This window comes from Panthera pardus, unplaced genomic scaffold (genome assembly GCF_024362965.1).
Source record: "Panthera pardus isolate Hobbes unplaced genomic scaffold, ASM2436296v1 HiC_scaffold_3, whole genome shotgun sequence".
NCBI lineage: Eukaryota > Metazoa > Chordata > Mammalia > Carnivora > Felidae > Panthera > Panthera pardus.
In genome coordinates, this window is record NW_026526876.1 from 58137707 (window position 1) to 58151910 (window position 14204).

Sequence of the window (14204 nt, forward strand, 5' to 3'; positions counted from 1 at the left end):
CTAGTGGATAGGAGATTTCTGGGCCTCTCTGCCTCCCTCCCCTTCTTGCCCTCAACTGTCACGGTCACATTCATCCTTTTAAGACCTTCTTCAAATCGGTCATCTAACGAACATTTGTGGACTGAGCGTCTAACCTGTACAGTTAATAAAGTAGAACTTAAACGTGTGAGTCCTTGCTACTTCGAGGCATGGTGCCCCTAACAGCACAGCTCTTTTCCACTCTGTACTCTTTTGCTAAGTTCTCCATTGGTGAGCATGGGACCAAATCTCGCTGTGCCTTGTGGATGTCAGCTCTCTTTTTTCCTGCCTCCAAGAGCAGCATTTTCTAAGCAGTTGCTGGCAGGCTAACCAGCAGTGCCACCAAATGAGGGCAGCTGTGCCCTCTTCCTTCTGGCACACTCTTTGGCCCCCTTCTCTTGTAGTTGATGCCCAGTGACGTGACTGAATGGGGTCTTCTTGGGCCAAGGCAGCTGAGGCCACAAGCTGGGCATTCAGTCAGCTTGTTCCCTGCTCTATCCTGGCTGCCTTCTGCAAGGGGAGGAAATAGGGTGGGAGTTAGCTAGCTGAGCCTAGGTTCCCAGCCAAGCCCCTTCCTTCTGCTTGGGCAGACTGGGTACTTACTCACGCAGCAAGCCTTTATTAGGCACCTTCTGTGTACACTTGGGAGACACCCTACCTCAGAGAGGGAAAACAGAGCTGAGACCTTTTGCAGGAGCCTGGCATCCTTAAAGAGCTCTTGTTCTCAGAACCTTTTCCTTTTTGACTGGAGGCCCAACATCCGCTGGAGCCCCCTGCTGGGTGGCCCCTGGAGATGAGAACAAAGAAACTGTTAACATTAATGAGGCGCATTGAGTAGGTACTTCCGCCTTCTCCAAAGGCAGGCAGGTTTTTCCTCTTTTCATTTTGGAAAGTGACAGCTGACAAGGGCCAAACAGACTATTTTTGGCACTCGGGACTTAAAGATTCTCTGAAACCTTTCTTTTCAGTTCCCTCCCTGCTGCCCTGTCATTATTGCCACCCCCCACGAGGAAATAAATAAAGCCTTTTGATCTTCACCCAGTCAGGCCAAGGGTAAGCTGTAAACAAAAGTGAACTTGTGACATAAGGCTAGGGGAGGGATTTTGGCAGCTTATTCCTCTGCTCCTGAAAAAAAGACATCCTGTTTGCTGAGCCAGGATGCCCACCCAGTGGGTATGGTGCCCCAGCTGCCAAGGCACAAGAGAAAGCTGCTGCCTCACTGGCCACTGCAGACTGAAGGGCAGTCACTCCGGGCACCGTCTTTACCAGAGCGTCTGCCTAGAGCCTTCACTGCTGAGGCCAACAGGTAGGAACTTGGAGAGATTTCCACTTAGAGGAGCAACCTTCAGTTACTTCTGTGAGAATTGGCCAAGTTCAGGCTCTCCAAAATCCGGGACTTTGAAAGTTGCTCTGCTGTTCTGATCTTTGGTGGCCTCATTTGTAAATGAGAAGCCTGATAGTACCCACCTTCTAAAGCAGTAGCGAGGATTCACCGAGAGCCTGTCACCTGGCACAAGGCCTGGCTAGTTGTGAGCGCTGACTGAATGTTAGCAGTGCTTGTTACTTGGGGGCACAGTGAGGCCGGGTCTAAAATGAAGACTAGGGATAACTTCGTTAACCCCTACTCCACCATAGGCCCTCAAAAGGGGAATCTAGAAGGGCTGGTTGGCTTGGCACTGATGAGCTCCCTCTCCTTCTTTGCTCTCCTTACCCTTCTCTCTCTCTAGGGGACACTACACAGAAAATGAGAGCTGCTCACTATCCTACCCCAGCCGAATTGGACGCGTATGCTAAGAAGGTCGCAAACAACCCACTGACTATAAAAATCTTCCCCAACAGTGTGAAGGTTCCCCAGCGGAAACACGTTCGTCGTACTGTGAACGGCCTCGACACATCAGCCCAGCGCTACAGCCCCTACCCGACTCAGGCAGCCACCAAGGCAGGCCTGCTTGCCATTGTCAAAGTGCCAGCCAAAAGCATACTCAAGGACTTTGACGGCACCCGAGCCCGATTGCTCCCTGAGGCCATCATGAACCCCCCAGTGGCGCCCTATGCTACTGTGGCACCCAGCACTTTAGCCCACCCCCAGGCCCAGGCTCTGGCCCGCCAGCAGGCCCTGCAGCATGCACAGACCCTGGCCCATGCCCCTCCCCAGACGCTGCAGCACCCTCAGGGTATCCCGCCACCCCAGGCGCTGTCCCACCCTCAGAGCCTCCAGCAGCCTCAGGGCCTGGGCCACCCTCAGCCCATGGCCCAAACCCAGGGCTTGGTCCACCCTCAGGCCCTGTCTCACCAGGGTCTCCAGCACCCCCCCAATCCCTTGCTGCATGGAGGCCGGAAGATGCCAGACTCAGATGCCCCCCCGAATGTGACCGTGTCTACCTCAACTATCCCCCTTTCAATGGCGGCCACCCTGCAGCACAGCCAGCCCCCGGACCTGAGCAGCATCGTGCACCAGATCAACCAGTTTTGCCAGACGAGGGCAGGCATCAGCACTACCTCAGTGTGTGAGGGCCAGATCGCCAACCCCAGCCCCATTAGTCGCAGTCTGCTCATCAATGCAAGCACCCGGGTGTCGACCCACAGCGTCCCCACGCCAATGCCTTCATGTGTGGTCAATCCCATGGAGCACACCCACGCGGCCACAGCCGCGTTGCCTGCCGCAGGCCCTGTCAACCTGCCCACGGGCATTTCTCGAGCCCCTGCTGGCTACCCTAGCGACCTCAAGCCAGTCGCCTGGAACCAGCACCAGCTGGCCCACCTACAGCAGATGTGCAGTGAGGCCGGTGGGACGCCGGCCCCTGGCCTGACAGGCAAGCACGCAGCAGGACGCGAGTTGGCAGGGCCTGGCTTTGTGGGCAAGGCCCCTGCCTACCCGCAGGAACTCTGCCTGGCACAGTCCTTCCATCTGAAGCCACCCCTGGAGAAGCCAACCCCATCCCCACCTGTCAACGGCCTGGCGGCCCCACTGGCCTACCCCAATGGTCACTACTTCCAACCCCTGTGGAACAACATTCTGCCCACTCCCAATAGCGACAGCTCGGGGTCTCAGGACCTCGCCATGCCGTTCCACGGTGGGCAGCCCACGGGTGCACCCCTTGACTGTGGGACGGCTGCTGGGGCCCACTACCGAGCAGGGGCCGGGGGCGGTCCAGTGGCAACCCAGAACAGCTTGATGCAAACAGTGGATTACCTAAGCGGGGATTTCCAGCAGGCCTGCTTTCGAGAACAGAGCCTGGCTATGCTGAGCAAGGCCCACCGAGCCCCTGGCAACCGAGCCCCTGATCCCGCAGATAGTCGAAATCTTCATATTCAGCACCCTGGGTATAGATAGGTAGCCCCGGTGCCCTCCACAAGCTACACGTCATACATCACCCTCCTAGGTTTAGACTTACTTTTGAGTAATTGGATAGTTTCAGAGTTTCGCTGCTCCGATGTGATCATTCTTAGAGGTCTAAGAAAGGGAATTTGGTGGGATCTATTTGAGGACAGCAGGGGATCCCCTGCTGCCCTCACCCTCCCCTCCACCATCCCCAGCAACTTCTGGGTTTATGTTAGGACCTAATCCCAACTCCAAGCTTTTGTCTCTACTGCCTATCAGTCCCTCCACCTTGACCATTTCCCCCCAGCCACCTCCTGCCTTTTCTTGCATCTCTGCCCGTTTTCCTTAGGACTGAGGTGTGGGGTAAGGAAGGGCCCTAGGTGAGGTGGCCGTAGGTGCCCAGCCCCTTAAGCTAGGACTTTCCCTGTCTGCCTCTGTCTCTTTGGGACTAAGAACCCAGACTTCCCAAGTGCTCTGGAAGTTAATTCCTTCTTCACCCAAAGATCTCAAAACTGACCCAATCTTCACCTCCTCCCACCCCTCTCCATTCCTCAGGGCTTTGTTTAAATGTGGATTCCAGAGTCACTGCATTTGCCCTTGCTACATTCAAGGGCACCCTGTAGGCACTTGGCCATAGCCTTGAGACCTGGGGGGAAAAATGCGTCTTTGTGTTGGTATCTTAGTTCCTGACACCCCTTTCCAGCCCTAGAGAAAGGTAGTAACTGTCCAGCACACCCAAGGTCCCTTTCTCACTGTTGTCTCTCTCCCAACTCACCTGCTGCTCCCATCCCCCACACCCCTCCAAAAACACAAGCAAAACAAAATAGGATCTTGAGATATTAGGTAGGTAAAGAAAGGATGATCACATTGGAGTTCGGAATTAAAAACACCAAAAAAAAAAAAAAAAAAAAAAAGTTAAAATGCATTTGGTTCTCTACACTGGCTAAGAATATTGCTCTACACTGTAAGTTTTAAATGTCCTGTTTCTGTATGAATGTAGTGTGGGTTTGAGTAGCGTTGTGTGAGCGGCCCCACAGGTACATTCACCCTCTAGTCACCTCCTTTTGCAGCCCCTCAGTATAATGAAGAAAGAAAGAAAAAAAAAAAAAAACACAAAGCCTTAAGCTCTTTGAATTCTTCCTTTACCAAATGAGCATGGTTCTAACAGCTGGAGGCGGACCTACATTGGAAGCAGCCCCTCCTGCCCGCGCCCATCTGTCACGTGCCCATCCTCCACCCCACGCTCAACGTGTTTCATTCCCAAGTGGCAATTAGTTGGCTAGAAATTTAAAACTTTTCTGTAACTTTAAATTTAGATCATGTTTTGTAATTTTTTGCACCCTTCTGTTAAAGTTGGGCTCTGCCTTTTTTTTTTTTTTTTTTTTTTTTTTTTAAACCAAATAAGCCCTTGCCTTTCCTCTTGTCTCTGGGGAATGTGAGCTGATGTTCTTATTTAAGATTTGGGGTTTTGTTTACTATACTATCCACTGTTCTTTAGCCAGAAATTCTCTAGTGATCTGAAGCAATGTGACTGAAGACCAGTTTTTAAATTATGTGTTGGCAAGTTGCCTTATATTTAAAAAGAGAAAAAAAAAGAAAAAGAAAAAAAAATGCCTGATTGTGTTATGCCAAATGATAGCAACATGAAGTCCTAATTTATTTTCCTGCCGTCTGTGAACACTGGTACCTCCCTGTCCCTGAGCCCTCAGGAGCACCTGCAGCTTCTGGCGCAGCGCATTCTCCCAAGGCTTCACCGCCACCGTCTCACCCAGGGTCCCTTCCGGTTCTCACTTTCTCTGAGAGAACCCCACCGTCCCCCCTTATCCCTTGCTTGATCTCCAAACCAGATATTTTTGCTGTGAGTTTTTCCAATGCCTCTCCCCAAAAGGTGAGCTGCTATCTTAGGAAATGGGACCGGACACCAACTTGGGGGCTTTCAATCAAACCTCAAACCCTCAAATCTCTTCCTGTGTAGGGGTGCAAATCTCTGAAGCTCTCACTCCCACCCCTAGTCTGCATGGAAAAATGTACTGTGGCCCCTCTTCCCCCCCCCCACCCCCACTGCCCTTGCCTTTGGTGTGAGATGTTTCCTAGTTCACCCTGAGCCTCTCTTCCCCCCTCTGCCAGCCAACCCCCAACCAGCAATAAGGGTCCAAGCCAGGGCCTCCTATCCACACTCCCTGCCTCCATCCCACGCTGCCCCTAGGGAATACCCGGATTCCCTACACTGTCCACATACTGTAGCATTCATTCTCCATCTCCCTCATCTGCTCACCTGTGGTGGTTTATGGGTGTGATGGGGTTTTTAAGATTATTATAAACCAGTAAAAAGAAAAAACTCACCAGAACTTGTCCTATTCGTTGAATGCTGTGAATGTTTGAGGTGACTTTTCTTGTAATGATTTCTGACGTCCCTGCTCTCCACGAGAGAAGCGGGTCCTCAGTTGTAGGACGCGAGCCCTTATAGTGTTGGGCCCACTTCCCAGTCTGTGATGCCAGACCAGGTGCTGCGGTGATTGGGCAGCCGGCACGTGATAGGGCCTCCCCTAGGCGGGGCGCTCGGGGCGTGTTGGGACCCATGGGAAAGTGTGGTTTACCGCCCCGCTCTACAGGCTCCATGTGCTGCCACTTTCAGTCCACGGACCGTTGAAACACCAGGATCTGCTTTGCTGATGAGCCAGCCGAAGACTAAAACGCCCCTCCCTCCCCTTCTCCCACCTCCACCACTTGGGGATTTCTGAGGGCCTTTGACAGCTGGAGGTAATAGGTGCCGCAATCTGTAACCTGAAAAGTGGCCCCTCCGAGTACTGATGGAATTGAAAGTACAGTTCCCTTCGGAGCACGCCCTTCTCTGTAAGGTCCCCTTGCCTCCTTTACTCCTCACGCCATCCTTGTGAAAGAAAGCCTTCTACCTGGGTCCCCTACCCGCAGTCGGCCCAAGGTCCTGCAGCTAAGTAGACAGGTGAACCCAGCTCTGCCTGGCCTCTTTGGGCAGATGCGCTGGGAGACCAGCACCTCAGGTTTTGCATAGTTCCACATAGCGATTCTGACCGTCTGCCACAGCACTGGAATGAGGTCTAGGCCTGGGTGTGGGGGCGACTCTGGGAGGCACCATCCGGCTTTCCCAGTCCGTGCGTCCCTGGAGTGGTGCAGTGACACGGTCCTGCCGGCAGAGGGAGCCCAAGCTTGACCGAGGATGTACGGCCTGTCTTGGGAGACAGATGCCGGCCGGGTGGCCTATTACCTGCCGCAGGAGCTGAAGAGAAGGCATTTGCTGGAGCCCCTGGCAGCCGGCGGTTTTCCCTGCGGGCTTCCAGGCATCGCTGTGCCAAAGATGGCTTATCTGGAGAAGGGGCCATCTTTCCCAGCCGGCAGCCAGGGCCCCATCTCCCCCCACTAGATCAGTGAATTTGACCTTTTGAAGGCTAATAAGCTGGTAGTTTCCCAGGCTGAATGTCAAGGGTCTTTCCACCTCAACCTGTGTGTGGGAGGGTGGAAAAGGCAAACACTAGCACCCTTGAACCTTCTCCTTAGTAGATAATAGTTGCCATACATCGGGCCTCTTCACAGGGCCAGGCAGTAAGAGTAAGGGACTTTATGCTGATTAATCATAAAGTTTACAAGTCTAGGTAAACAGGGTTACTTTCATTTTACCAATGAGAGTAACGGTGCCCCATGTAACTAAGCAACTTGGCAAAAAGCAACCACAGCAAGGATCCAAACCCAACTCTGCTGCCATTATTGAAGGGAGCTGTATTACTAGGGATTGCTAGAGCTTAAAACCGAATCCAGGCCCTGTCCCAAACCAGCTGAAAGACACTGAGAAATCAGTTCACTCCTCTATTCCTATTTCATCAAATGAGGATAATCACAGGCACTCACTGAGGGCTGTATGAAAAATAAATGAACATGGATGAGAAAATCCAAATACCCTTCAAAAGGCCCTCGGCTCAGCCTAGTCCTGGGTATGGGCTGGGCTTTGGAGTTGGATTAACATTCTGTCAAGCACGTTTTGCGCTGGGAACAAGCATCGTCTCAGTAAATCTTCACTACAGCCGACTGAGCCGTCCTTTTAGTATGGTGATAGAAGCGATTTCGTTTGCCTGTTGTATTAAACGAATAATGTACATTCGTGCTTAGGAGTGTCTGCTACACGACAGCTATGATCATTGGACCAAGAAAGACTTGCCTGGGGGCAGAAGCAGTTAGTCTTTGGTGGGGTATGGATCAAGGACTGCAGGCTCGTAAAATGCACCTCCCCCATTTAACCACCAGATGGCAGCGGCAGGCAACTGTCTTCCGCACAAAGCCTAGTGCAGTTCCCGAGTCGTCCGCCAGAGGGCGATCCAGCAGCGCAGAGCGGCAAGCAGCACGGCGACCCCACGCCTTCCCTGTTGGGCCCAGCCTTAGGCGGCCCTAACCATCCCAGATAAGTCAGGCTGGAACCAAGTTAATAAATACAATTCAGGATTTATTAAAAACCAGGGCTCCCCTGCCGTGCCCTCCTGGCACTAAGTAAATAAATAACCAGAGGGGGCACAGCTGGGGAAAGGGGAAGAGAAATCAGATCTCAAGACAGATTCTTTGAACTACCCCTCACATCCCCACTCCCACCCCCCACTATGGCTCTTGGGACATAGCACCAGCAGGCGCCTCAGTCCTGGGTAGAGTGTGGCCGGCACCAAGGCATGTCTTCCCTGCCCAGGAGAGGAGACAGGCCCTGGGATCACTTTTTCCAAGCCCTTGATGACCCCAAGACCTGCTCCCCCCAGGGGCCAGGGCTGAAGCACCAATAGGAGGCACCTGAGGGTGGTAAGGAAGAGGAGAGGGGGAACAGAACCTGGGCAGCAGAAGCAGCTGAAAGGGGGTCCGGCCCCTTCTCCAGGTTCAGCCAGTTCCTGGCTGAGGTCATGCTCCACCCCCCTTTCTCCTGGAGCCCCGTCTGCACTCAGCTGAGGATCTTTCGGGGCAATTCAACAGAGGCACGGATGAAGACGGCATCATCCCGCACGTAGTTTCGCTTGCGGATATCCTGGTGGGAGATGAACTTGGGGTAACCAAAGCCCAGGGAACTCTCATCCAGGGAGCCCCGCCAAGTGCCCGGTTTTTGGAAATTCTTCCAGTTTGGGTCAGGGTGAAAGGTCTCAGTGACATGCTGTGGCTTAGCCAGCCCGGGGTCGCTCTGATCCAGCAGGGAGAAGGTGACGCGGCGGGCAAATGGCCACTCGAGGAGATTGTCAAAGGCACCCGGCAGCACGCGAATGTAGAGCGAGAGGTGCGTGCCCTCACCGCTGCCATTGCCATTGAGGAACGCAGACACCTGCAACTTGTAGCCATACTTGTGTGTGTAGAAGGCCGGGCTGAAGCACTCCAGGTTGGGCTTAGCCTTGGCCTCCTGAAGCCGCCGTCCGTAGCTGCCGATCTTCCAGATGAGCACGCCGTCACTGCCCACCGACAGCTCCTCCAGCTCTCGCCGCAGCTCCTGCAGCTCCTGCCGCTGCCGGCTCACCAGGGCGCACATCATGGCCAGGTGCGGCTTCACGCTCTCCTCCACATGCCGGGCCATCGCCAGCTTGGGGCACTGTTGGCAAAGCCCCGGGCCATGGGGGAAGGGAGAACAGTGATCAGTAGGGACGTGCCCAGGGGAGACGGGGGACAGAGGGGAGCGGCGATGGGGCTGCAGGCACCCAGCTCTGACCGGGGACGGTAGAGGACACTTGGGAGGCCGCTGCCGGCCAGCAGAAGGAAGGACCGAAGGCTTCAGAGCAGCAAGGCAGGGACCAGAGAGGGCCTGGTCTACATCTGAGGCTTCAAGGACTAAGAAGGGGACAGACAGGGAAGAGGAGGGGCATCTCACCCTGTGTTTGCAGCCAGAGTCTTTGAACGGACACAGCACCAGGGCGGTGCTACAGCTCTCCTTCAGGTGGCCCGGCAGGTCCTCCCGAGCCACCGTGCCCACGCCACACTGGTTGGGGCAGGGCACGGGCAACCTCGGGCACTGGTACTGGTGGCTCTACGGCCACAGGGGCGGAGAGACAGCGGTCAATAGGCTGACCCCCACCCCCACCCCGCCACCTGCCCCACGGCCCGCGGCTCAGGGAGGGCCTCACCTGGATGGTGTCAAAGACGAACTCCTTGGCGCAGTAGGTGCAAGGCTGGGTACGCTTGGGGCACTCAGAGGAGGCATGCTGGGCCAGCAGGCGCCGCATCATGCGGGCACCACACTTGTTCTCACAGTACACGCTCTCTTGGGGGCATACGCCCTCGTGGCTCTAGAAACGCCAGAGAGGCCGACTGAAGGGATCCCTGGGCCACCAGGCGCCCCACTCACCCTGCGCCCTCCACTGGGCCCCACCCACCTCAAAGGCCTCCCCGCTGAAGTCGCAGCCACAAAACTCGCACTTGAGGCGCCGCTTGGGGCAGTCGTGCTGCAAGTGTGCAGGCAGGTCCCGGCGGCTCAGCTTGGTGGGGCAGCGATTGGGGCAGGGGATTACATTGAAGCTGCAGGTGTTCAGGTGGCTCTGTGGGGGAGCGAGACGGTCAGTGCCTGCCAAGGAAGGGGGAGCCCCCTCCCTCCCACCGGAGACTCACCTGTAGGTGGCGCAGCGGCCCGCTCCAGCGGCAGCCCTCCTCACTGTGGATGCAGCGGATAGGCAGCCCCAACACCTGCACCTCCAGCTCCGGGTCTGGGTAGATCTGGGTAGACGGGGAGGAACCCGGCAGGGTCAGAGCCCGCTACAGTCCCCAGTTTCCACCCCCACCAGCCCCAGACGGGCCAGCTCTACCTTAGAGTCGGTAACAGCCTCTCTTGAGCTATAGTCCCCTCTGTGCCGAGGGATGGAAGGCAGAGCAGGTGGTGTCTGCTCCAAAGCTGGATACCAGGGTCCCCAACATGCCTGCACGGGACACTGCCTCCTTTTGGAACAGCAGCCAATCAGCCTGCTCAGTTCCGGGCAGCCTCCGCATCCTCTGCTTCCTTCCTCTTGGTAGAGGGGTCTTGGCCCTCAGCCAGGGGCCTGGCTTGCCACCCAAAGGGGAGGGGAGCACTGCTTGCGAGCACAGAGCCGCTCTGTGCACCCCCTGGCACCCCCACAGGCCGGGCATTGTGCCTGCCCTCCAGGGCAAACACAGGCCTCATTTGCAAACCGGCCTGGTGGGAGGGAAGGGGCCACCTTTGTGGGGGCACAGGATTCCACAGGACCGGGTTGACACTGGCCCTGAGCCAACTGGCTGCCGGCAGCTCCAGCCTCCACCAAGGGCAAAAGCCTGTAACTGGGGCCTCTGCCTGGCACTGTGGACTCACCTTGGCATAATCCAAAGGAAGTTGGTCCTCAGGGCATTTGAAGACTCCTTCACTGTGAAGGGGGAGGGGACAGAGTCAGGCTCCAGCTATGGGAAAGGAGAACCCAGGTCCCACCCCTCAACCAGGGCAGCCTCCCTCTCACTAGACCTGTCCTCAGCCAGAGGCCTGCAGGTACCCACTTGCCTAGCACCCCAGAAGATCCTAGCTCTTGTCCTGGGGAGAGGGTTGTGGGCCCAGTGGAGACAGACAGCTGCCTCAGACAGCATTTGGCCAACAGGTGGCAGCTGGTACCCCTCCCCCCAGGAGGGCAGCTGGACTGGGAGAGGGACAGGACACCTGCCCTCCACGCTGTTAAGTTTTCAGCGGCAGGGGGTGAGTGCTGAGACGGAGTGCCAGGGCTGCCCGGCCCCCAGCAGGGATCTCATCCCAGAACCCAGGGCAAAGGTCAGCTTGGGGCCACTTTACCCCATCCCTTCCCTCCTCCCGTGAGGGTGTGCCTCCTAAAGCAAGGAGGAGGAGAGGCTCACTCTAAGGCACTGTTCACACTCTCATCCAGTCCTGACCACCTGCCTCTGCGAAGGGGCTGCATGTTCCCATTTTGCAGATGAAAGAACCGAGACGGGGGGAGCAGTGGCTGGACATCGGTCTGACTCCCCGCCTCACACAGGTTCTACTACCCCACAGACACCGAGGAGAGGCTGGGGCGACAAAAACCGCCCAGACAAGCACAGCCAAGACTATGGTCACTGCAGGGCACGCGCTGAAAGCCTTCTGACCCTGCACCAACGAACCCACTGACACGCCTTCTTCTACCAACATGCCCTTGCTGACCCCAGCCAGGACCAGTCACACACACCTGGCATGGCCTGAGCAGAGCGAGGGCTCACCCAGTAGGGCTGAAGGCCCTCAGGCACGGCATTCCTGGCAGGTCTGAGTCAGGTAGGTGGGAGACAGAGATCAAGGCAGAAGCAGAAGCCACATGGCAGCCCTGTCCACGACAGAACTTTGTAGGCCCTGGGCAGTCTGTGCCCCGGCTGCCCAAAGGATTTCTAGCACCCATCTCCCCTGACCCCCACTACCACCACCGGCCATGCCGCCAACACCAAGAACAATACGTGTCCAGGCACCGAAGAGGTGTGCCCGTGCCCACAGGGCAACCAGTCTTCCTGGACCAACCTGAGTAATAGCCCCAGCAGGAATGGGGAAAGAGGGGGGGTGGGCCATGGGGGAGGGGTCTGCTGGGCTGCTTCAGGAATGTGCTGATTTAGTGGTTTTGGAGACAGGGAGGGGACTAAGGCAAGTCCCCAGGCTTCAGGCAGAAGATTAGTCGGAGCAGCTTGGGGCCCCACCAGGACAAAGGTTCTGCGGGGGCTATGGACACCCTTGCTTGTAGGATAAGGGGTGGTGGTGAGGGACAGAGCCTGCTCAACCACTTCTTTCCTTCGGGGGCCTCAGCAGCATCGCTCAAGCTCTAGGGGAGGAGGCAGTGGAGGGGGGGGCGTGGGGAAAGCAGGGGCCAAGACTGCTCCAGGCGGTGCAGTGGAGGCCCAGGCCCAGGGGAGAAAACAGGATGGGGGGAGGGGGCTGTGGGAGAGGAAGAGGGGATTTCCGGGAGGGGGAGGGGCAGAAGCTGGGGAGAAGGACGGAGGAGGTGGAGGGAAACGGCCTGACAGCCCCCTCCCAGGCAGTCGGGGTGGGTCAGCTGGGAGTGGGGGCAGGGGCTCAGCTGGCCTCATCTGGAAACCAGAGGGCCGGGGTAGGGCGCCGCGGAAGACAATGGGACTGTGTGTCTGTAGGGGAGTATGTGTGTACACTGAAGGGAGGAGGGAGGACAGAGGAGGGTGAGGGAAAAAGAGGAGGGGGCAGCACAGCAGCTCTTGCAGGAGCATATGTGAGGGCAGGAGCCGGCCCGGGCTGCGGGGAACTGAAAACAAAGGGCCTGCTGAGATTTCCGCCAGCTAGGGGCTGCGGAGGGCTGAGAGAGGGAGGGGAGCAGCACTGAAGGCAGGAGCCCCAGAAGCGCTCCCTGCCTGCGCCCCTAGAACCCCTCAGCGAACAACCTCCAGACAGGCGGCAGTGGCTGACCTAGCTTTTCCCTGGGGAAAAGGGAGCACGACCTCTTCTTGGGGCACGACCTCCCCAGGAATGAGGGCTCCCTCGTCTTGCCTCCCCACACCTGACGTGAGCATTTCCCAGCAAAGGCGTTAGATTCGGGACACCGCAGGGTGCCCAGAACTCAGCAAACGCCCCACGGGCCAAGGGGCCACCTGGTTCAGTAACACTCAGGGTGCGACCCCCTCCCTAACGATTTATAGACGCCCCGCGGTACTGAAGATCCCCAGGGGCAAGGAGGGACACCCAAGGGGTTCCACTGCTTCAGGGGCGATCTGTATCGTCACAGTCCTCCCACTGTTGTGGATCCAAAAGCAGCCCGGGCTTAAAACCCAGTTAAGCCTTTAAGTAACTGTGTGACCGTGGGCAAGCCGCAGCCTTTTTTGAATCTCTCGTTTCATCATCTGTGAAATGGGAGAACAATAGCTGCCGTTCTCGAATTGTTAGAATCAGAAGAGGTTAGATGGGCGGAAACTCCGGAGGCTTAAGGTACTGCCCGGGACAGAGGGTTTTGTCCTCCTCTTCCCGTAAGGATTCAAAGTTCAAGGATGAGGCCGCTCCGGCTTTCAGGTGAGGGGGAGGGCCGGCCACGGGTCAGGAAGGGCGTCTTCTCCCCCCTCCACCCCGCAGGCTGGCACGGAATTCTTCCGAACGGGCGTGGGCGCCAGTGGGCCCCGGGCCCCTTCGGATTAGTGCGTGGGGTCCTCCCTCGGGGTCTGACGTCACCGCCGCCCCGTGACGTCACGGTGGGCGCCCCTGAGGTCACGGAGCCGCGGCTCAGACAAAGGCCCAGCATGTCTCCGGCCCGGGCCCCTCCCCATGCGTCGTCCCCCCTCGCCGTCGCCACCGGCCGCTCCCCGCTACCCCCGGCCCGCACCTGAGGAACTCCTGCAGGCAGGTGTCGCAGAAGCGGTGGCCGCAGGTAGAAACCTGCACAGGCTCGCGCATGGGCTTCCCGCACAGCGGGCACAGCAGCCGCCGCTTGGGCTTCTCCAGGAACTTGTAGTCGAAGCCGGGCATGGCGGGCGGGCGGGCGGGCGGCAGGCACGGGCGAGCGGGGCCGGGCACGCGGCGGCCCCACAGCCCGCGCCTCGCTCCGGCCGCGCTCCCGGCTCCGGGCGGCGCCGACTGGCGGCCGCGGCCTGCGCCCAGCCCCCGAGCCCATGAGCCCGCCCGCCGGAAGAGGGGGTGGAGCCGCGCCCGCGCGGTCCTAGCGCCGGACACTCGCGCTCCCACCCACCTCGCGGGCTCGCGGCTTGCGGGGTGGGCGGCTGACCAGCCTCGCGCCCTCCAACCGCGTACGGGCTCCTCTCTCCCCTTCGGAAGGGAGATCGCGGCTCCGCTTCTCCCCAGGGCTGGGAGGCCCTGAAGCTGGATGGGGCGGAGGGCCCCGGCGGCCGGACTGGGCCGCGCCACAATGGTTCCTTCTCCCGAGTGTATAGTTCGGTC

General features: G+C 57.7%; 2 protein-coding genes across 4 annotated transcripts in view; one reads left to right on the plus strand and one right to left on the minus strand.

Moving 5' to 3' along the window:
* Positions 1-5682, plus strand: part of FAM222B (family with sequence similarity 222 member B) — a 75929-nt gene extending 70247 nt beyond the window's left edge. For 2 of the 3 annotated variants that reach the window (XM_019423744.2, XM_019423745.2), the window contains exon 3: positions 1746-5682. In XM_019423744.2, the coding sequence (XP_019279289.1) occupies positions 1746-3352 (1607 nt within the window). In that variant the 3' untranslated portion in view covers positions 3353-5682. The remainder of the gene's footprint in view (positions 1-1745) is intronic. The other variant, XM_019423746.2, reaches the window with a different exon arrangement.
* A 2108-nt stretch (positions 5683-7790) lies between these two features.
* On the minus strand, positions 7791-13899 carry TRAF4 (TNF receptor associated factor 4). The gene is made up of 7 exons (XM_019423749.2): positions 13633-13899; positions 10644-10695; positions 9932-10036; positions 9700-9861; positions 9451-9612; positions 9198-9353; positions 7791-8921 (listed from the first exon to the last, which is right to left on the minus strand). The coding sequence occupies exons 1-7, from the start codon at positions 13773-13775 to the stop codon at positions 8289-8291; spliced, it is 1413 nt and encodes a 470-aa protein (XP_019279294.1). The 5' UTR covers positions 13776-13899; the 3' UTR covers positions 7791-8288.
* Between the last annotated feature and the right edge of the window lie 305 nt (positions 13900-14204).

Coding starts and splice junctions, on each gene's coding strand:
- TRAF4 (XM_019423749.2), bottom strand. CDS start 13,775: ATGCCCGGCTTCGACTACAAGTTCCTGGAGAAGCCCAAGCGGCGGCTG. Junction 10,696..13,632: donor TGCCTGCAGGAGTTCCTCAG/GTGCGGGCCGGG, acceptor CCCCCTTCACAG/TGAAGGAGTCTTCAAATGCC. Junction 8,922..9,197: donor ACTCTGGCTGCAAACACAGG/GTGAGATGCCCC, acceptor CTTTGCCAACAG/TGCCCCAAGCTGGCGATGGC.